At 33.9% G+C, this 19281-nt stretch overlaps 1 protein-coding gene across 1 annotated transcript in view; it reads right to left on the bottom strand.

Annotated features, from left to right (window-relative positions):
* LOC145329001 (potassium voltage-gated channel protein Shab-like) overlaps positions 1-8018 on the bottom strand; it is a 29842-nt gene extending 21824 nt beyond the window's left edge. Inside the window, exons 1-3 of the mRNA XM_080172997.1 lie at positions 7922-8018; positions 5275-5336; positions 2240-2282 (exon numbers count right to left, since the gene is read on the bottom strand). Coding sequence (XP_080029123.1) covers positions 2240-2282; positions 5275-5336; positions 7922-7951 — 135 coding nt within the window. The 5' untranslated portion in view covers positions 7952-8018. The remainder of the gene's footprint in view (positions 1-2239; positions 2283-5274; positions 5337-7921) is intronic.
* Between the last annotated feature and the right edge of the window lie 11263 nt (positions 8019-19281).

The following is a 19281-nucleotide window of genomic DNA, read 5'->3' as shown; positions in this document are numbered from 1 at the left end:
CTGAACATTTCAACCACTAATTGTAATGTACAGAAGGGTAATTTTGTGTTTTATCATTTAGGATATACTTCAATGTATTGACCATTGTCGCATCCCTTTATATCCCTGAGCTATGTAGCTCTTGGAGGTTACTTTAAATCTCTCAAACGGTTGAAAAGATGTGTTTTGGTAGGTTTGGGGTTATTTGAGTGGCAGGATTCCATCCACTTAATACAACCAAGTGAACTAAAAATGGACCTGGACCACAAAAAAGATTAAGGTAATCTAAGGTAAGGTTTGGTTAAGTAAGGTATAAGAAGGCCCGTTTGGATTTTATCCCGTAGGACAGGACCACAGCATAAGGCAGATATTAATTTTTGTTTTATATTTTTTTGTTATAACAGTATTTCTTTGCAATACCAATTAATTTAAATCAACTAATCGAAGCTTTTATAATGCCTAAATGCCAATGAACAGGCTAAATTACCAGCGGCAGACCAGTATACATTTTAATTGACCAATGGTACGCCAGTTTGACGTCATTTTTAAAGGTACTATAAAAAGCTTCTAACTAATCAAATAATTGAATACTCCAACTTCATAAATTTCTGTGTCCGCCGTTGCAAAAAAAGATGGTCGAAGTTAAATTGCAAGAATGCAAAAATATTGATGATCTTATACAAAAATAGGATATCCAACCATCTATCTATCTGTTTGTATATATCTATCTAGCTATCTATATTAAATAACCATTTCTATGTTAGCAGACTATTCTTTATTTATCGGTATCTATAAATTTTCTATCTAACATTTTACATGATTTTATTTTAAATATTTCTTGATTAATAGGTATCAAGGTTTAATCAATGTATAGGACTTTTTTATATTAAATTTATCCTAAAACTAAAGTTTGGTTTGAACATTATTTTTTAATGGTAATATCAATCATATGTTATTGTACACAATAATGCAAAAGAAGGTAAAAATTATGAGCTAAAATTTAGCATTCCATAACATAAATTATAGATTATAATATCAGACACCTTCCCTAGGCGTCTTTCAGACCTTGGATACTTGAATTATATAAGTATTTATTGTGTACTAAAAATAGTTTATTACATTTTTATTTCATTTTTAAATATAATTATAATTTATAAATGTTGATGATATTAAATGTATAATAATATATGTTGTTTTGTCCCAATAAATATTTGAATTTGATTCGACTTTGAGATTGCATGTCTCAGTCTGAGGCAATGTAATCAGAAAGTACTTTATCAGCAAATCTTTTGTTCTTTAAATTAAAAGTTTTGTGAGATGAGAATTTATTCTGATTAAAAATATAAAAAAAAAATTATTTGTAGAGGAAACAGCTTTAGAGTAATGTAGTTATTCATTCCTTTATGCATACTTTTGTATAATCTACAGCAGCGACACCCAAAAAAAGCCGCTGAAAGCAGCAAATATCTTATCTCAGTTGCCCCTTACATTAGAATCAACAAGCTAGCATTTTTTTTCTACATTGAGCCATCCTTTTTATTGCAAATCTTTTTCCAAACTGTTTATGGGTTAACAACTAATCTTACTATTAATTACACGAATCTGACATAACAGCAGTAGTTACATTATCATCGTACACTGTAATGCTATTATACCTTCGTATACGCTTAATCTTTTTCTATCCTGTCTTTTTTTTAGGTATCAAAATCCCCTTCCATGTAAGATTAAAGATTCAATTTATTTTGTAGAGCTTAAACGATCAGTTTTAGAAGATTTCTTTGGATATCCACTCAATTAATTCTTTGCTTTGCAAAAGTTTAATTAATGTTCTCTCAAGGAAGGAGGGAGGGGACAATGGACTAAAATTTATAATGCCCCCAAAGTTTAGAATTTCGTTATGCCTTATGTAGTCTTGAAAGCTTTGATGTAATATTGAAAATTTATTGGGTTGTACAAAAAAGACAGAATTTTTCTTTGAGGATTAATTTGTTTATCATAAATGACGATACAATAAAGAAAAGTCCAATAGATTTATTAAACTAGAAGTTTAATTAAAAAACAATAATTCGTCCAAATTATAAAAAAGGTATAATTTACTAAAGCACAAAATATCCAACTGATCTACTATAAAGATGTATGTAACTGCCCTTTTTCAGCTAAATGTGTACACATTCTAACCAATAATATCATAGGTAATCCTACACTGTTTTACTACTGGTCCAATATAGCAATTGATGATCTAATTTTGTATATCTATTACCTTAGTTTGATTTGTAGTGGCAAGACTCGGCATTGTTTCGTCCCTAAAAACAAATATATATTCTCATAAAAAGGTAATAGGATCTCTGTATATCTGTCTGTCTGTTTGTCTGCCTGTCTGTCTTTTTGTACCGGAGGATCTCGATAACCGATAAACCGAAAAAGTTCTAATTTACAGTGTAGTTTATCATAGGTCCTAGAAAGATTAATCGCTATTTTGGGGGAGAGTACATCCACCCTTACGAGAGAAATCGCAATATATCAAAAAACATCGCCTAGAAGATATTTTTGGTAAACACCCATGCCATTGTATTGGGAAACAAAAGGCCAATTGTATCAAAAAGATCACATCATTACTATAAATGTCAACAATGTTTAAAGGTTATCTATACAAAACTTAGTATTATTGTTCCAACTTCACCTACGTTTTGTACATTTTTCCTATTTTTTTGTTACAGAAATCAACGACACCTTTGATTGAGTTAGTTGATTCTTCACTTTTTTTGGATGGGGGTTAGTTTTTCTATGGGTTATTTCTTTTGGGTTGGTAGAGATATCATCCCCCAAAATAGCTATAAACCTCTCCTGGACAAATACAACCACAGACAGACATCTTATTACTTTTATATAAGTATAATGTCCTGAATGAATATTTATTTGCATTACAACAAATTAACCTAAAGAAAAGTTATAAATTATAGATCACACAAAGTAATAACAACCACGAATATCAGGAATATCACACTATAAGAAAAAAATAACATGGATCGAAAGGGATAAGACAATAGCCTATTAGATGATGTAGATCCCTAATAATGATGCATAATTAAAAATACCTCTTCTGTAGATTACAATAAGTGGTTGAAATGTTTGGACACTTAACTTATTAACCCAACCAATAAAAATTAACAAAACATTATCATTAAACTTTGGAGACTAGTGTAATAAACAGCTAATTGTCCCCCCCTTACTCCCTGATCAAAAGAAAATACAACTTGATTGCATACTTATATAATATAAATTATTACCGGATGTGTATCTGTCTGTCTGTTTTGAAGGATCTCGCTAACCTTTGGACTGTTTTTTTATACTAGCGGATTCGCCCCTAGCCTCTAGGGGCTTTGCCCCAAGGATTTTTTCAAACAAATTTTTCGTATTTTAAATATTAAAAAAATAAATCTAAAAAAAAATTTCTTTGGGGGGGGGAATTTTTTTTTATGGGGGAGGGGTAGTCGACCCCACTATTTTAATTTTAGTTTTAAAAAGAAATTTTTTTTTGGGGGGGGGGTATTTTTATTTTTAGGGGGGGTTCGGGGTGTCCCACCCCCATAGAAAATAGTTATAAACCTTCCCGGGACAAAACCCGATCGGTTCAGCGGTTAGCAAGATCCTTCGCTACAAACAAACAGACAAACAGACACACAGACAAACAGACAAACAGACACACATCGTTCTACTTTGTATTATAGATGAAGCTTCTGATAGGTCCAGATGATAAATTATTTTTACTTTTGCTTCCTCTACCATCCCACCCCCCCCCCCCCCCTCTTGTTTGACTTAAAGGTCTCTAGTGGTGTAGCCGCAGCATGTAATGAAAAATTAAATACTGTATTCTTATTCTCCTTTTCCAATGGTAATAACCAAAGTCATCACAAGTTGTAAAGTATTAATATAATAAATTCATTTTCTTTCTCCAGAAAAAAAATGGCAAGGGGCGAATACATTTCATGTAAGTGCGAAGCGCAAGAAATTTTTAAAGGAAGAGTGAGATCTTTGCTTGTTTAAACAACTAAAAAAATGATTATTTAAACTGTTAAGTGTGAGTGTGAAAAGTTTGTTTAATTCCCTCATAATTTATAATTAGGTTTAAAAGCTTTTACCACTTTCTCTCTCTCTCTCTTACATTCTTTTTAGTAGCGAAGCTACTCTATAATTCACTTGGTCCGCCTGTACGTCAGTCAGTCAGTTACTCTAACTGTTGTGATTTTCTCGGCTCCTATTTATGTTAGAAGACTAAAACTTCTTGTCAACATTCTTATCATTATGGAGCATAACTAATTTTTCAACATCCATAGCGGTCAGACTGTATTTTAGCAGGTTTTTGGATATTTTTATACCGTCACATTTTCCCTCATATCTTTGGTGTTTGATGGTCCGATTTTAAAAATTTTTGTAGATAAGAAATGTTTCGTGTTTTTTTTTCCAAAAATTTAAATCATTATCTATGTCATCCTTGTTTTTTTCACTGGATACTGATGTTTGTCAATGCAATGGAAAAAATGGCGGTATCTTATCATTATATAAACAGGATGGTAGTTTGTTTGTCTGTCTGTACCAAAGGATCTTGCTAACCCTATCCCTAGCGGATTATATCCTAGCTAAATCAAACCTAACCTAAATGAGGCAAAAAATTCAGGTTTTTTATTCAAGGTTTATTTTTGGTCCATATGGGGTATGAGGGGAGATGCCCTCTTCTGTTTTGATATTTTTTCTTACAGTTTTACTAATATTTTCTTCTTTTTAAGCTCTAAATGAATTCAATTAATGGATGAAAAAGTTATTACAGAAAATGCATTTTACCCCTCTCTTTCAGCCCAAATAAAGTTGTTGTTTTCAACAAATGCAACTAAGATGAAAACAACCATAATGCAAAGAACAAATACGATTACGTCTAATGTTATTGGTTGTGCTTTTGCTAAGAAACTAGCCTTGCCCTATAGCCTCACTGCTTTGCTAATATAGATGGACATATTATGAAATAACTTTGACAAGCCCGTTGTAAAATACTAAATTTCGAAGTTAAATTTATCATACATTAACCTATTTTATGTATACACGACTTTTGTCTCGAAGTCCTTAGTTGGTAGGCCTAAAGTTTCAAACTGGTATACTACCCTTTGGACAGTTGGAAACGTTACCTTTCACGCTAAAACTGAATGATTTTTGTCTAAATGTCCAAATACAGTCTTCTATAAAGTATCCGCCTTGCCGATATTGTCAAAAATACAAATGTTTTATGCCAAATTTCCAACCTACCTTAAAGTTGAGGTTAGAGAGAATATTGTTTCTGGTGAGGCCAGCGGTGGTTCTGAAGATACCTAGAACGATAAATTGTCAGATAGAAAGTCAGTGGAAAGATAGATATATGTTTAAGTTATGCTTTATACATAAATTTATTTTTATTTGTCTTTCGCTGTCATGCAATTATTATCTTTTTTCAAGGATAAATTATTTAATTATTTTTTATAGTTGTGTTTATTTTCTACGTCTAATACAAAGCAGTGTAGTGTCTTTCCGTCTGTCTCCCGGGTTAAATCTTTTCGGGTAATATTCCTATCGTTTTAGCCTATTTATTTGATCGTGATACATCCCTTCTTACAAAATGTTTTCAGTCCGGTTTAATAACACCTGGTCCGTGATTTAGCTAATAAATTCTATTTGAAATTGCTGAAAATTTTAATATTTTTGTGGGGTAATTTTGGCGTAAAACTTATTTTATGCTGTAACTAAAGGGAACTGGGTAGGAAGGGTGGGAAAAAAAGAAAGTGGGTAGTAGGGAAATATTCAGTGAGAATTGCTTGTCAGAATCCTGGCCCATTGTCCCTGAATAACACTAACTACCCTCCTTAAAATAGACAACGATAAAAGTTCCAAGGATCTGTATAAAGGTTTTGAATGGGATCAAGAAGTTAAAGAGATCTTATGGTACTAACAGGCATATGTTCATACACCTTCTTTAGTTAATTGTATCTTTATTGAGTTAAAATATATAAAGTTTGTTCCTTAAAAAAGCTTTATTTGGTATCAATGTTTTTAGATTTAATTATTAGATCAAGCAATGTTTTGTTTAAAGTTAGGGGCAAAACTAGAAGGGGGGGGGGGGAGATTAATTATGCCACTGCCTGTAACCAAACCTAAAACACAAAAGAAGTTTCGTCACAGTAACACATTTACACCACATGAAAGCAATTGATTATTGCCAATTTTAGTTGAGCTCTTTTTCGGGTATTAGGTTTATTTACAAAAATTGGTACATTCACCCTCCCCCACCTCCTATAAATATTGGAACAAGAATGACACTGATTTTTAAAAACATTCGCTGTTATTATTTTGGTTTCTGTACGTTACTTGTTCTTATCTTATTTTTAAAAGCGAAGCTATTCTATAATTTCGGTCAATCTATTCTATAATTGATCTGATTTTTGTAATACTGATTTCTAGGACAACAAAGTACAATTTTATAAGAGAAGCATCTCTACAACTCTGTTGAGACTTTTATACATTTATATTTTGATTATTCAGTTCTGTCACTCTACAAGTGGTAATGTTCGTTTGGACTAATGTTGCAGAGCTTTGATTTTATGGATGTTGTCATCCATGTTTTATTTGTGTTTATTTTGTAGTCAATGGGACACTTTTTAGATTTTTACCTATTAATTTTTACTTCTGCTTAATTCCTAAAATATGAAACAATTTTTACGTTTTTGTTCTACTAAAATCTTTGCATAGCGTTTAAATAATACAAAGCTTTTCGATTTTTTTCTCGAGGTTTTGGATTAATATAGATTAATAGATTGTAAGGGGGGTTTCCAAAGTTTCTTCCCTCAATGCCCTGTGCACGCTACAGGTCTCAAGATACAGGAACTTCCTTAATAAACACTAGTGGCTGCTCCCCTAACATCTAGGGGCTCTATATTCGGAAGGCACAAAAATAGCCTAAAAACATACACAGACTTATTTGAAAAAAATAAATAGCCTAAAACTTTCTCAGAGCCTATAAGAGTCTTCACTGTAAAGAATAAACATATCGGTTCAGCGGTTAGCGAGATCCTTGGCTACAGAAAAAAAGCTAATTACTTTATATTATAGGATACTGCATTTTATGAACGTTTAAGCAAATTTTTTGTTAAGGCTTTATATTTTCACTTTCATCAGTTTTTAAGAAATAGTCACTTTATATTTGTTTCGGGGTTTATGAGTTTATGAGCTTTGCTTTAATGATTGTTCATCCTTCTTAGTAGCGAAGTTACTCTATAATTCACAATGTCCGTCCGTCCGTCTGTCCGTAATTAATGAATTGGGGGAAACGTGATTTTCTCGGCTCCTATAAAGATAGAGAGCTGAAATTTTTTGACAACATTACCATCATTAGGGAGCACAATTAACTATAATACATCAATAGCGGTCGGAACGCTTTTTATCAGGTTTTAGGCTATTTTTTATATTTTCCAAATTTTCCCCATATCTTTGGTGTTTATGGTCCGATTTTCAAACTTTTTTCAGTTAAAGATATCAAAATTAAATTTCCCGTCATTTGAAGTAAACAACAATGACGGTCAGACTGCCTTTTTGCAGGTTTTTAGCTATTTTTATATTTTTCACATTTTCCCCCATATCTTTGGTATTTTTGGTCCAATTTTAAAACTTTTTTGCATTAACAGTTTCAAAATATTTTTCCCATTGTTATGTGCATCTAGTATGTAATTTACTTTAACCGTCTTCATCATACAAAATAACACAAGGTTTTGTGTTTATTTTCTCCAATAAATCTATTCTTGATTTTAATAAATACACTTTAAATCTACTTCTACGTATTCCCAACCACAATTTTTTGTGCTTCGCTACTTATAGATGTTGTCATCCTTGTTTATATTATTGTCCTTCACAGAAAAAATAAGCTCACCTTAGAGTTAATTTGACCATAATAGTTCATTACTACAAATTTTTAATCCACATTTTTATACATATTTTTAACAGGGTAATGTCATTATTTTTTATCTGAAATTTTAAATCAAAATTAATCATTAAAATTTGAGTTTTATGGGTGGCTGAGGATCGGCTGGCGAGCCCTACTAATATTTCACCTGAAGAAATAACTGTTGTCTCTTACTTTTCAGCAAGTAAAAAATAATTTGTTCTCACATTTTTCCGTCTGTTAAAATTTATTTCTTTCAAATGTGAAGGCTCGTTTACATTTAGACACTTTAGGAGACTTAATGAACTGTTATTTACTGGCAGTTGGTCAACGGACGCACTACTCAAATTAGAGAAAAGCTGCACTTATAAATATTATTTGGCTGTAGCTCGTAAGCTTTACAATGTTATAAACGTGTTTCAAATATCCAGCTGATTTGTACAGCTTTAAAATGTAAATTTATCTACGGCAGGTGGTATCGTAAATTCGACTGCTTAGCTCTAACAAAAAGCTTAGGATTACTAATAAGTAGGGAAAGCTTATTTTTATGGAACGTTATTTGCGTGTCAAAAAGTTTTAGGTAACAGGAAGGAATATAAATATTTTTGTTCAAACTTTTGTGTAACCAGGGATAAAGTGATAGATGAATGAAGAATTTGTCTTTCCACACTTACCCATACTAGCGGATACTAGAGAAAAAATTTCGAGGTGTCATTTAATTCTAGGGGATATTTCGTTTGGGAGGGTTAAAATAAACCTTCCCAGGACCTTTGAGTAGCAACATTGTAAATGAGCGCCATATTGGATCAGCAGTTAGCAAGATCCCTTGGAACACACAAAAAAGACAAACATACACACACACAAACATTCTGTTACTTATATAAGGATGTTTTAGATCATACAAAGAAAATTCCTTAATTTTCTCAATTTAAGGAGTGATTAATTTAACTAGTATTGACCTATCTCTTAATGCTATTTTTACTGCAGTGTTATGTACAGAAGTTAAATATTAAAAAATATTCTTTTAAAAGGTAGAACAAAAAAGATTTTAAGTTTCATGATAAATTAGCAATGCTTTTAAAGTTATATCCTACTTAATAAAAAAAAACATTCCAAAATGATCATGTAATTCTTACCTACCCGAAGAACAAGTAGCTAAGATATATCTATAGTACAAAGTAGAATGATGTGTGTCAGTCCGTCTGTCCATCCATCCCTTAAGTTCTCGGTAACCACTGAACCGATCGGATTCTACTCTTCAGGGTATATACCTATTGGTCCTGTGGTGGTTTTAAGCTATTTTCTTGGGGGGTGGGACACCCCCAACCCCCCAAAATCAAAAAAATCCTCCCAAATTTTTTTTTTTTTTTTTGCTTAAGATTTCCTTGGTCCTTTAACGAATTTCGCCTTAATTTTTTTTATCACCTCTTGGGGCAAAGCCCCTAGAGGCTAGGGGCGAAGCCGCTAGTCCTATTATATAAAGTAGTCAGCGTTTTTGTCTGTCCCAAAGGATCTCGCTAACCGCTGAACCGATATTGTTCTCCTTTACAGTGAATCTTCTTATAGGTCCTGGGAAGGTTTTAAACTATTTTTGGGGAGGGTGTCTTCACCCCTCTCCCCCGAAAAAAATATTTTTTACTCTTTTGAAACTAAAATTTGAAATAGGATGATGACTTTTCCCCCCTCGAACCTCAAGTGCCCCTAGAGGCTTTTAGGGGCGTAGCCGCTAATTTCTGATATAGTAGTATAGTTTTCCTAAAGTAATATCATTCTACAAGAATCACGTCTCTTTATTTTTCTCACTGTTTTTATTGTATTATACTTAACAGTTCTTCCTGAAATTAATACCTTAACTTATTGCTGCGCTACTTATAGAAAAAAAAATATTTTTATAATTTTATCTTCTGTGTAAATCTAAATTTGCTCACTGCGACAAATTTGTATTGGGTGTTCATGCAATCTAACAAAAAAAAAACAAGGATGAAAACATCCATAAAAGCAAAGTATAATAAATTTAAAAGCAAGTCATATCAACGAATATTTTTTTAATGCTCATTTTACTAAACTACTTATTTTTAAAAATTTTAACTTTGTGGACATACGTACATAAAGGTTAGGATTATATTCATAGTTGCTATAATTCTTAGATTGTACCTAATTTTTCGAGTAATCATCAAATAAGTTTAAAATCGATATACGGATTCAAAGAGACAAAAATTAACTACAATATATATTTGTACTAACGTAAAGCTTTAAAACTTATTTTTAATAAACTGTCAAATGTTTTTCTAATGTCAAAGTGTTTAAAATTGTCTTTATAAATTGCATTTATCTCGTGGAATTGTTGTAAAAGCTTTTTATAGTGCTTATAAAGGTTCCAGGACAAACGCAGGAGTCTCAAACGTCAGAGTAAACAAACACAGAAGTATTAAAATATTAATTTAATTAAGTATTTCTATACAGTTCAGGTTATGTTTAGATATGAATGTACAAATAAGCCCCCCGCAGGAGTTAGGCATTTAAAAAACCTTTAAGATGGTTTGAAATAGGTTAGGTTAGGTTAAGTGTCCACTCCTGCGTTTTTCCACTTAGACGTTTGGGACTCCTGCGTTTGTCCTAGGACCCTTATAAAAAATGACGCCATACTGGCCTACTGTTGGTCAATTAAAATGTATGCTGGCCAGCCATTGGTTCCATTGGTAATTTAGTTTATGTATTGGCCTATCATTTGTCATTTGTATCGTATGACGTCATTTTTGGTGGCACTATATTTGGGCTTCTCATTACAAATGTAAATAATACGATTTTACAAAAACACTATGCTTGAAAGGTCCTTGGCTTAATCTTATATTTCTGACATAGCAAATATTTGTAGAGAACCTCAATAATTGACACAATACAATCTGTCCCGATTTTGTATTACTTTTGCGGAACATTTTTCCAGTTACGTCATATTTTTCTTTCCCGAAAAAGGGAAGGGGGAAAGAAGAAAAAAGGGAAGGGGGGAAGAAAAAAGAGATGGGAGAAAAGGGGGTTTTCCCCATCTCTTTTGAAGAGATTTTCTTCCCCCCTTCCCTTTTTCGGGAAAGAAAAATATGACGTAACTGGAAAAATGTTCCGCAAAAGTAATACAAAATCGGGACAGATTGTATTGTGTCCAATAATTCGCACGATGCGATCCGATCCCCCATCCCCTTTCAGTTCAATTTAAAAGTATGCGAATAACCGAAATTTGACCTTAACCTAACCTAAGAAACATTGAAAAAATGGGCAAATAACCAATAATATAAAATGCATTCTCACTTTGTATATCATGGGCGTCTAATCTTTTTGATTGGGGGGGGGGGGAGGGAGGAAAAAGTTGAAAATAAAAAATTTTGTGCATTTTTGGGGGGTAATCTTTATATCATAGAGCCTTAGAGACAAGGATGTCCAAAATTTTTTATTGGGGTCGCCTCTAGTCTCTAGAAGAGTAGGGAGGAGGTCAGGAAAAAAGAGGAGGTACTCAAATTTTCAAAATTGAAAAAATCCTAAGAGGATAATACCCAAATTCTTAGTACTTTGTATAATAACTAACGGCTTCGCCCCTAGAGACATCTAAGGGGGAGTTGAATCCCATTTTTTGGGAGAGATATTTTTTTCTAGGGGCCTTCCCGGGACCTATGAGAAGCTACCATGTTGAGGAAAACCCGATCGGTTCAGCGGTTACAAACAAACAGACAGACCGACATCGTTCTAATTTGTATTATAGATATAAGGAAATGGGGAAATTAAATTAGCATTCTACTTACAAAAAAATGGGAATTGTAAGCAAATATTTTCCTATCTAAAATTTAATCACATAGTATAAAATTAATAACTTTCATAAAATTAAGCGTAAAGCTGCTATTATTTTTAGTTGCGGAGTTACTTTATAACTCGCTTTATTTGTCCATCTATCCTTAAAATAAATAACAGGATCTCTATGTAAGACGAATGGTTAATGGACCAACATGTAAAATCCTCAGAATGAAAAACTCAAGGCATCAAACTTTTAAATTTATTCAACGTTTCGAGGGCAAAACTGCCCTCATCATCAGGAACTAAACAAAAAAATAGCAATTAAAATTTATCAAAATATGCATTTTAAGTCAATTATTACTTAATATATGTTTTATAGGCATTTTTACATATAAAAAACAAGGATGACAACATCCATAAAAGCGAAGCACTGAAACGGTTGGACAAACGGACACTAACACTTGTATAGTGTCAGTTCTGAATAATCAGAATATAAATGTATAAATGTCGAAGAAAAATTGTAAGTAAAATTGTTGAAAAACTGCTTGATACAGAATACTGTTTATGGACATACTTACATTTTTAGGACTTGGTTATAGAGTTGCTTCGCTTATAATATTGTACTTTGTTGTCCCAGGAATCAGTATACCAAAAATCAGATCAATCGGATTATTAGATCACATAAAAATTCGTTGTTAAAAAAGTAAAAAAAATCAACATGTTTAAAATGGACGTACGGACATTTAGGTAATGATTATAGAGTTGCTACGCTTTCTAAATCGTACCTAACTACGACAGTTATCACCATGCAAAGTTTGAAATCAATAGGACAATTCTAACATGCCTAAATTAGCGAAAAAAGCTATCCGTTACGGACGGACGGACCGACCCTAATTATAGAAAATCTTTGCTTTTAAAAATAATATACAATTGTAAAAACCTTATGTGGATGTTTCCAATTCTTGTTCTAGCAATGTTAAACGTTTTTCAATAATAAAATTACGAAAAGAATGTAATAATGATTTATTGAGAAAATTTTCACATTTTCAGACAAAATAAATAGTTGGAAAAATCATTTGATTCTTTTATACCATAAAACCCGGGGATCTGAAGGAATATGATAATGAACAATAAATTCGTATAAAGTTTACAGTCCAATGGCCCCTCCATGAAAATACCAAAGCCGCAGGGACATTATCATCCTATTATACAAAATAGTAAGAGTTTTTGGTCTGTTGCGAAAGACTTCTGCCTTAAGTTCCCTAGTAAAAAGAGTTAAAGACTCTAGGGGGCTAGGTGTCGCTTCGGGTACTAGACCTCTCTCCACGCACCTTGGAATATACATACAATACTTATGATTGCGGTGTAAAGCGTCCAAACACCCATCAGACAACCAACTCTCTGAGATGCACGACCTTTGTATGAGAAGTCCTAACTGTGCATAGTAGCGAGTTGCGCCTGTTTTGGGCCAAGGCATTCCCCCCACTCTAACTATTTACGTCGCGCATCTGACATAGTAGCAGTGGGAACCATTTTAAACGTCTTTAATTATGATGCGGTGTCGGACCGAGATTCGAACCTATCACCTTCCCGACGACGAGCGGATGCGCTACATGTTGAGCCACGGTCGCGGGTTAAGTTCCTAGTAGCCTCTAGTATAAACTAAATTAACAGGATGTCTATCTGTCTATCTTTCTGGATGTATGTATAATTGTATGTCTGCTAAGATCTCGTAAACAGCTAGACCGACGGTCGGACATACACTAATTATAAAACAGATTTGCAACAAAAATGGTCGTTTGATTGTCAAATTGATATAAATATTTAGGGAAAGCAGGTAAAAAAATAACTATTTGTTAGTATATTAATTGAAATATATGAATTATATATAAAAATGGGCAATTGTAAAACATAGATAGATTAATCCTATTATATAAAATAGAAAGGTTTTTTGTATGTAGTGATGGATCTCTCATTTACAGCTAAGCTTCTTAAGGTTCAAGGGAAGTTTTATAAATATTTGAGGGAAGGGGTTTTCTACCCTCCCAAAAGAAGTCGCACCTAGGAAAAATAACTCCTAATCAAAAAAAAATTCTAGAGGCCTCTAGGGGCCTATCCGCTAATAGAAGAAGATCTAACTCCCTAAAATGATAACATTTTTATATTAACCGAAGATATGATTATTCAGTTTTGGATTTATATAAAGGGGTAGTTTCACAAAATGCATTTGAACTTAATTTAGTGAACCGCATATTTTTTGCTAGTTAATGGGTTAAACTATATTTAAATGGCATATATTTGAAAGAATTTCAATTTTATACCACGTAGTTTTTAAAATATCAATCGTCTTTTTGTGATATATGCAATTTAAAAAGACAATTTCCAAGTCTTAATATTTTAAAAACTGCGTGGTAGAAAATTGAAATTCTTTCAAATATATGTCAAAATATGTGGTTCATTAAATTAAGTTCAAATGCATTTCGTGAAACTACCCCTTTGAAAATACACTATTAATATTGTTGATAATGTTCAAGGAGGGAGGTGACATTAGACTGTAATTCTTACCAGTGCCCAAGGTTTAAGAGCAAGTTCTCTTAATTCATTGAATTAAAAAACCTTTGGGTCGGTAATTAAATCTTGGTTGCATGATTTAAACTAAGATAAGATAAGATAAGATAAGATTTATTTTCCTCAAAGGTACAACATATTTTATTAGATATATATTATAAATTATGTTACTATGCTTGATTTGTTTGATTCATCTGGTTTGTTGTGTTTGGTGCAGGTTAGATAATAATATACATAATAACAATTATTAAGTACCTAGCATGGAATTGGCCGAACTTCATCTCCACCTAGTTACCAGGCCAGTTTAAATTGAATGGAGACAATATTTTACAATAAAAATTCCATGCAACATTGTACCAGATAGTTGGCATAACCCTTTAAGGGTTGTGGAGCCACTGGTGTACTTTGACGCTTGCCAAGCCGATACAATGTTATATGTGCAAATAAATAATAATCTTAACAATGAAACAATATCTTGCTGTGTATTTCAGACATCCTCCTACTATCAGTTGCAACTTCTCCAAGCGTGAATTCGGAACAATTAAGGAACCAAAACCTCCATAAGGAGTCGCTATTCCCGTTGAGATCCCTTTTCAGCTCCAAATAGACAGTTTCCTTTATATCAAATTATTTTCATTATAGAGTGGAGTTTTGTCCGGGTTTTAAGGACATCTCCACACCAATAATTACAGGATAACGGCAAATTTCGCGATAACACTTGGTCCAATCCAAAAAATCCAAAAAAAAACCAAAGAAAAGTCCAAAAAAGGACAAGAATACCCTAATAATAATCATATCGTGTACTTAAGTGAACAAGGTGTAATGGTTGGTTTCGATTCCTACGGAATCTGATTTTTATTTTTGAGAATGGATATAAAAAATCCTAAGAATAGGTCATATGCGATTCCTACGGAATCTGATTTTGGTATTTTGATAATGGGAGTGTGTCCCTAAATATGTATGGTTCGATTCCTCCGGAATCTGATTTTTGTGTTTTGAGAACTGGTCACAGCATGGCTGTGAATGGGGCAACAAAATGGGAGAGGAAGAGGGGGGGGGGGAGGGGGTTTTAAGGGAAGGCGAAAACGTATCATTAATCCATTGATTCCACCCCTTTTTGAAGGTAAAAGGGTGAAAGTGGGTCATGTTAAAAAAGACTGTGGCGTGCTATTGCGCGCGTAATTTGGTTATAGCTTTGCTTTAGTGAGGTTTAAATCTTACTATTGTTTAGACACGAAATGTTCGGAGAGGAAGAATACCAACAAATGTGGCAGCCGCTACGCAATAGATTGACAATAACATATGAACGACTTCTCAATATAGTTAATGGTGACAATGTCAGTGACGAAGTACGTCGTGAGGTAGCCCGTCTTCTATACCAACAGGGTTATTTAGAAACCGAGTTGGCCCTCACACTATACAACCCAAACAAGGACATGGAGTTTCATGAAGCTAAATTGGGTGAAATTGCTGAGCGGATAACTGCTCAAGAGGGGGCCTGTCTCCAGCTATAGTTCCAGAAGTTGGCCATTTCCGGTTTGAACCAGTTACGGTCAAGTTCTCTACGACTTTATATACAAGATATCCGCAAAAATATCCGCAAAAACACCCGCGGAAATGTCCACATGATGTTCACAAAAATCAACAAAAATCAACAATGAATCAACAGAAAAAAACTGCAAAAAGTTACTGATATGGCTATTGAAATATAAAATTGTTTTTGAAGAATAATACAGTTTAGTTTTATCCAAAAAAGTAAAAGTATTAAAATATCATAAATTATCATAAATTCATTGATTTGTTTAATAAATCCTAGATATCTTGCTATGAACTTTTATTTTTTATGAAGGATGTATAGAGTAATAGGATGTCTGTTAATATTTCGCTATGGATTAATTTTCATTAGCATAAAAAAAAGTGAAGTGAGAAACTGGTTAAAATAAGGGAGATGGGTCAGGGAATTCAACAGGTTAGGGGGAGGAGGGGGGGAAAAAACTAGAAGGGGAGTGGTGGGTGGTTTGTGCGCGGCCGTGACTTCCAGCTAGACAGACGGAGCGGCGCCTATCGTTTGGTATATACTGGGGGGGAGAAAAATAGGGGGAGGGGGGAAGAGTGGTTTTCCGGTAAAGCACGGCAGAATAAAGCAAAAGAATAAAGCAAAAGAGGGGGCGGGGGGGAGACAATTGGTTGTAAAGCATAGGGGGAATACGCGGGAAATCGGAAGTAGGGAAAGTTATTTATTAATTAATAAGTTAAATTAAGATTGAATAATGTATGGTATTAAGACACAAGGGGGGTATAAATATGGGGGTGGGTAGGGTCAAAGTTCAATTGTCTCAGAAATGTCAGATCAAGAAGAGGAAGTTGGACAAGGCCAAGGTGCTTTACCGGATGGGGCGCCGGAAGTTCCGGAGGAGGCTGGAGGAGAAGAAGATGTTCCCCTCCAAGACCAGGTGCAGGAGCTCATCGCCATGTTGAACTCAAGCGATGAAATCGATGATCCTGCACCCGTGCACGGCGTCCAGCAGCTGCTGAACCTCGCGGCAGTGCCTGATCTACTCCCATTTCCGGGGGTAGACAGGCGCTGTCTGGACCTCTGGTTTATGGTCAAGAGGAGGTTAATGGGCGTCGTGTACGAGGGCGACAGACTTATGTGGAGGAGATTCCGCCAAGATGCCATCGATGAGGAGATCCTCCGCATGATGTACTCCAACTATGGGTTAGTCGTGAGGCTAATTTCAGTAATGCCCACGTACGCCCGCTCCTTCCAGGCCAACATGGATTCCATCGCCACCATGGACCGCTTGGTCACCGTCCAGCAGGACCTTGTGGAGGAGCTCCTCCAACAGGAACCCGACGACGTCGATGACTCCAGCGACTACGACGAGTAGATGGCTATGCCCACTACATGAGCTTAACCAGTCCAGTCAGCGATAGTCATATATTAAACAAAATTTTCGATATCTAAATTTGAATAAATAAATATATTTTTGGTCAAAATTATGAAAAAACTTTGTTATTTTTTTATTAGATAAAATAGAGGTAGAGGTTGCGCGATTCGTTAGTTGCTTGATAAAAAATATATAATATAATAGAAGAAGTCAAAGTCAAAATATAAAATGTAAAATGAATAAAGTGGATAAGAAACAAACTATGCTAAAGCTACTCTATACATAGGTATGTATGTCGGTTCCTACGGAACCTACTCGTTGAGATTTGAGGTTAAAGAAATGCTGTTTTATTATTTTTTTGGTATAGAAATTAAGTGCTTACAAAAAGTCGAGGGCTAAAGATACGAATAGAAACTTAGTTAGAACAAAAAATTGTTAAATAGAGGAAGAGAAAAAATAAAGTATTTGCTTTTTTTTTTAAGAAAGTAAGTAATAAGTAAGTAAAATATCTTTCTTGAGAATAATTTTATTATCAATCAGTTTAATTTCAAAAATAAAATATTTGCTTTTTTAAAATATTTGCTTTTTTAAAACTCAATCTTGTTTAGGTAATAAGTAAAACATTTTTTCTTAAAAATATTTTTATTATCAATTAGTTTAATTTCAAGTGGAAGGTTGTTGAATATAGTTGGGAAAGAGTTAAGAGGGGCGTGCAGGAGAAAGTTTCTATTGGTGCCCGGTTCGTAAGCAAAGTTGTTCCTGTTCCTAGTGCCATACGTATGTCTGTCTTGAACAAAATTCCAGGTGTTTTCGAAAATTTTGGGAAAATTGCCTAATTTATAGGCGTGCATAAATTTACAAACATTGAATTCAATTAACAGGTTAAATGGAAGTATGCCATTAGATTTAAAGAATTCAGCTGTGTGAGCTCTGCTAGGTAAATTTTCGATTATTCTAATGGCTTGCTTCTGCAACTTAATGATTGGTGCTAACAGATACATAGGACAGGCAGTGAACAGGAGACAACAATATTCGATATTCGACTTAATATAAGAAGAATAGAGTAGCTTTAAGTGTTTCTTGTCCAACAAATGACGCATTACTTTCATACTATAAATTATTTTAGAGACTTTGCTATAGACTTTTTCAAGATGATAAGAAAACTTCATTTTCTCGTCCAATTGAATTCCCAAGTGTTTGATACTACCCTCATTGGTACCGCTCACAAGATCCAACTTAGTGATTTTTGACTCATCATTTTCGTTATGATTATTCATGTTTACATAGACTTCAAAGTTGGTCTTAGCGGCGAGCTCAGCGGGGGTGAGTATCTCACGGGGGGAGGAAAAGACCATACATTTGGTCTTGCGGGGGTGAATAAGAAGTTTATTGGCATTGTACCATTGGGTCAGTCTGGGGACAAGCTCCTTTGCAAGGTTGATCAATTGTATAATATTCTGCTTTTCAATGAAGCCCACTGCGTCATCAGCAAAGAGATTGATTAGGATCTCTTCACTGCATGAAACAAGGTCATTGATAAAAATCAAAAAAAGAATTGGTCCCAGGACTGACCCCTGAAGTACGCCAATGATAATGAATTCAATTGTGGAGGAGAAAAGGCCCTTAAAATATACACGCTGTTTCCTATTTGCATAATAACTACGGAACCAATCAAGTGCAACCCCCCTTATCCCTGAATTCTCCAGTTTGCTAAAAAGGATGTCCCTATTTATCATGTCGAAACACTTCCTTATGTCCAAAAATATGGCCATACAGGAAGTGTCTCGACTGAGTGCTTGGGTGATCAATGTGCTTAAGTTCAATACATTGTGAAAGGTTGAGATTCCTTTCATGAAGCCAAACTGGCGGTTGCTAAAAAAAGACCGATCTTCCAAGAACTTAACCAGCGTTTCACAGACATATTTTTCAATGGGCTTGGAAAAGTTGTCAATGAGTGAAATTCCTCGATGATTATCTGCCTCGCTGAGTGAACCTGATTTGTGAAGGACAACTATTTTGGAAGTTTTCATTTTTTCAGGAAAAGTGCCATTTTGAAGTGATAAATTATAAACATGTGTTAAGGGAGTGGCAATGGTATCAGCACAGCGA

The sequence above is a fragment of the Acartia tonsa genome, chromosome 9 (assembly GCF_053477335.1).
Source record: "Acartia tonsa isolate MP-2025a chromosome 9, ASM5347733v1, whole genome shotgun sequence".
NCBI lineage: Eukaryota > Metazoa > Arthropoda > Copepoda > Calanoida > Acartiidae > Acartia > Acartia tonsa.
The sequence above is the reverse complement of the archived record's forward strand: the minus strand, read 5'-3'. Positions and strand labels throughout refer to the sequence as shown.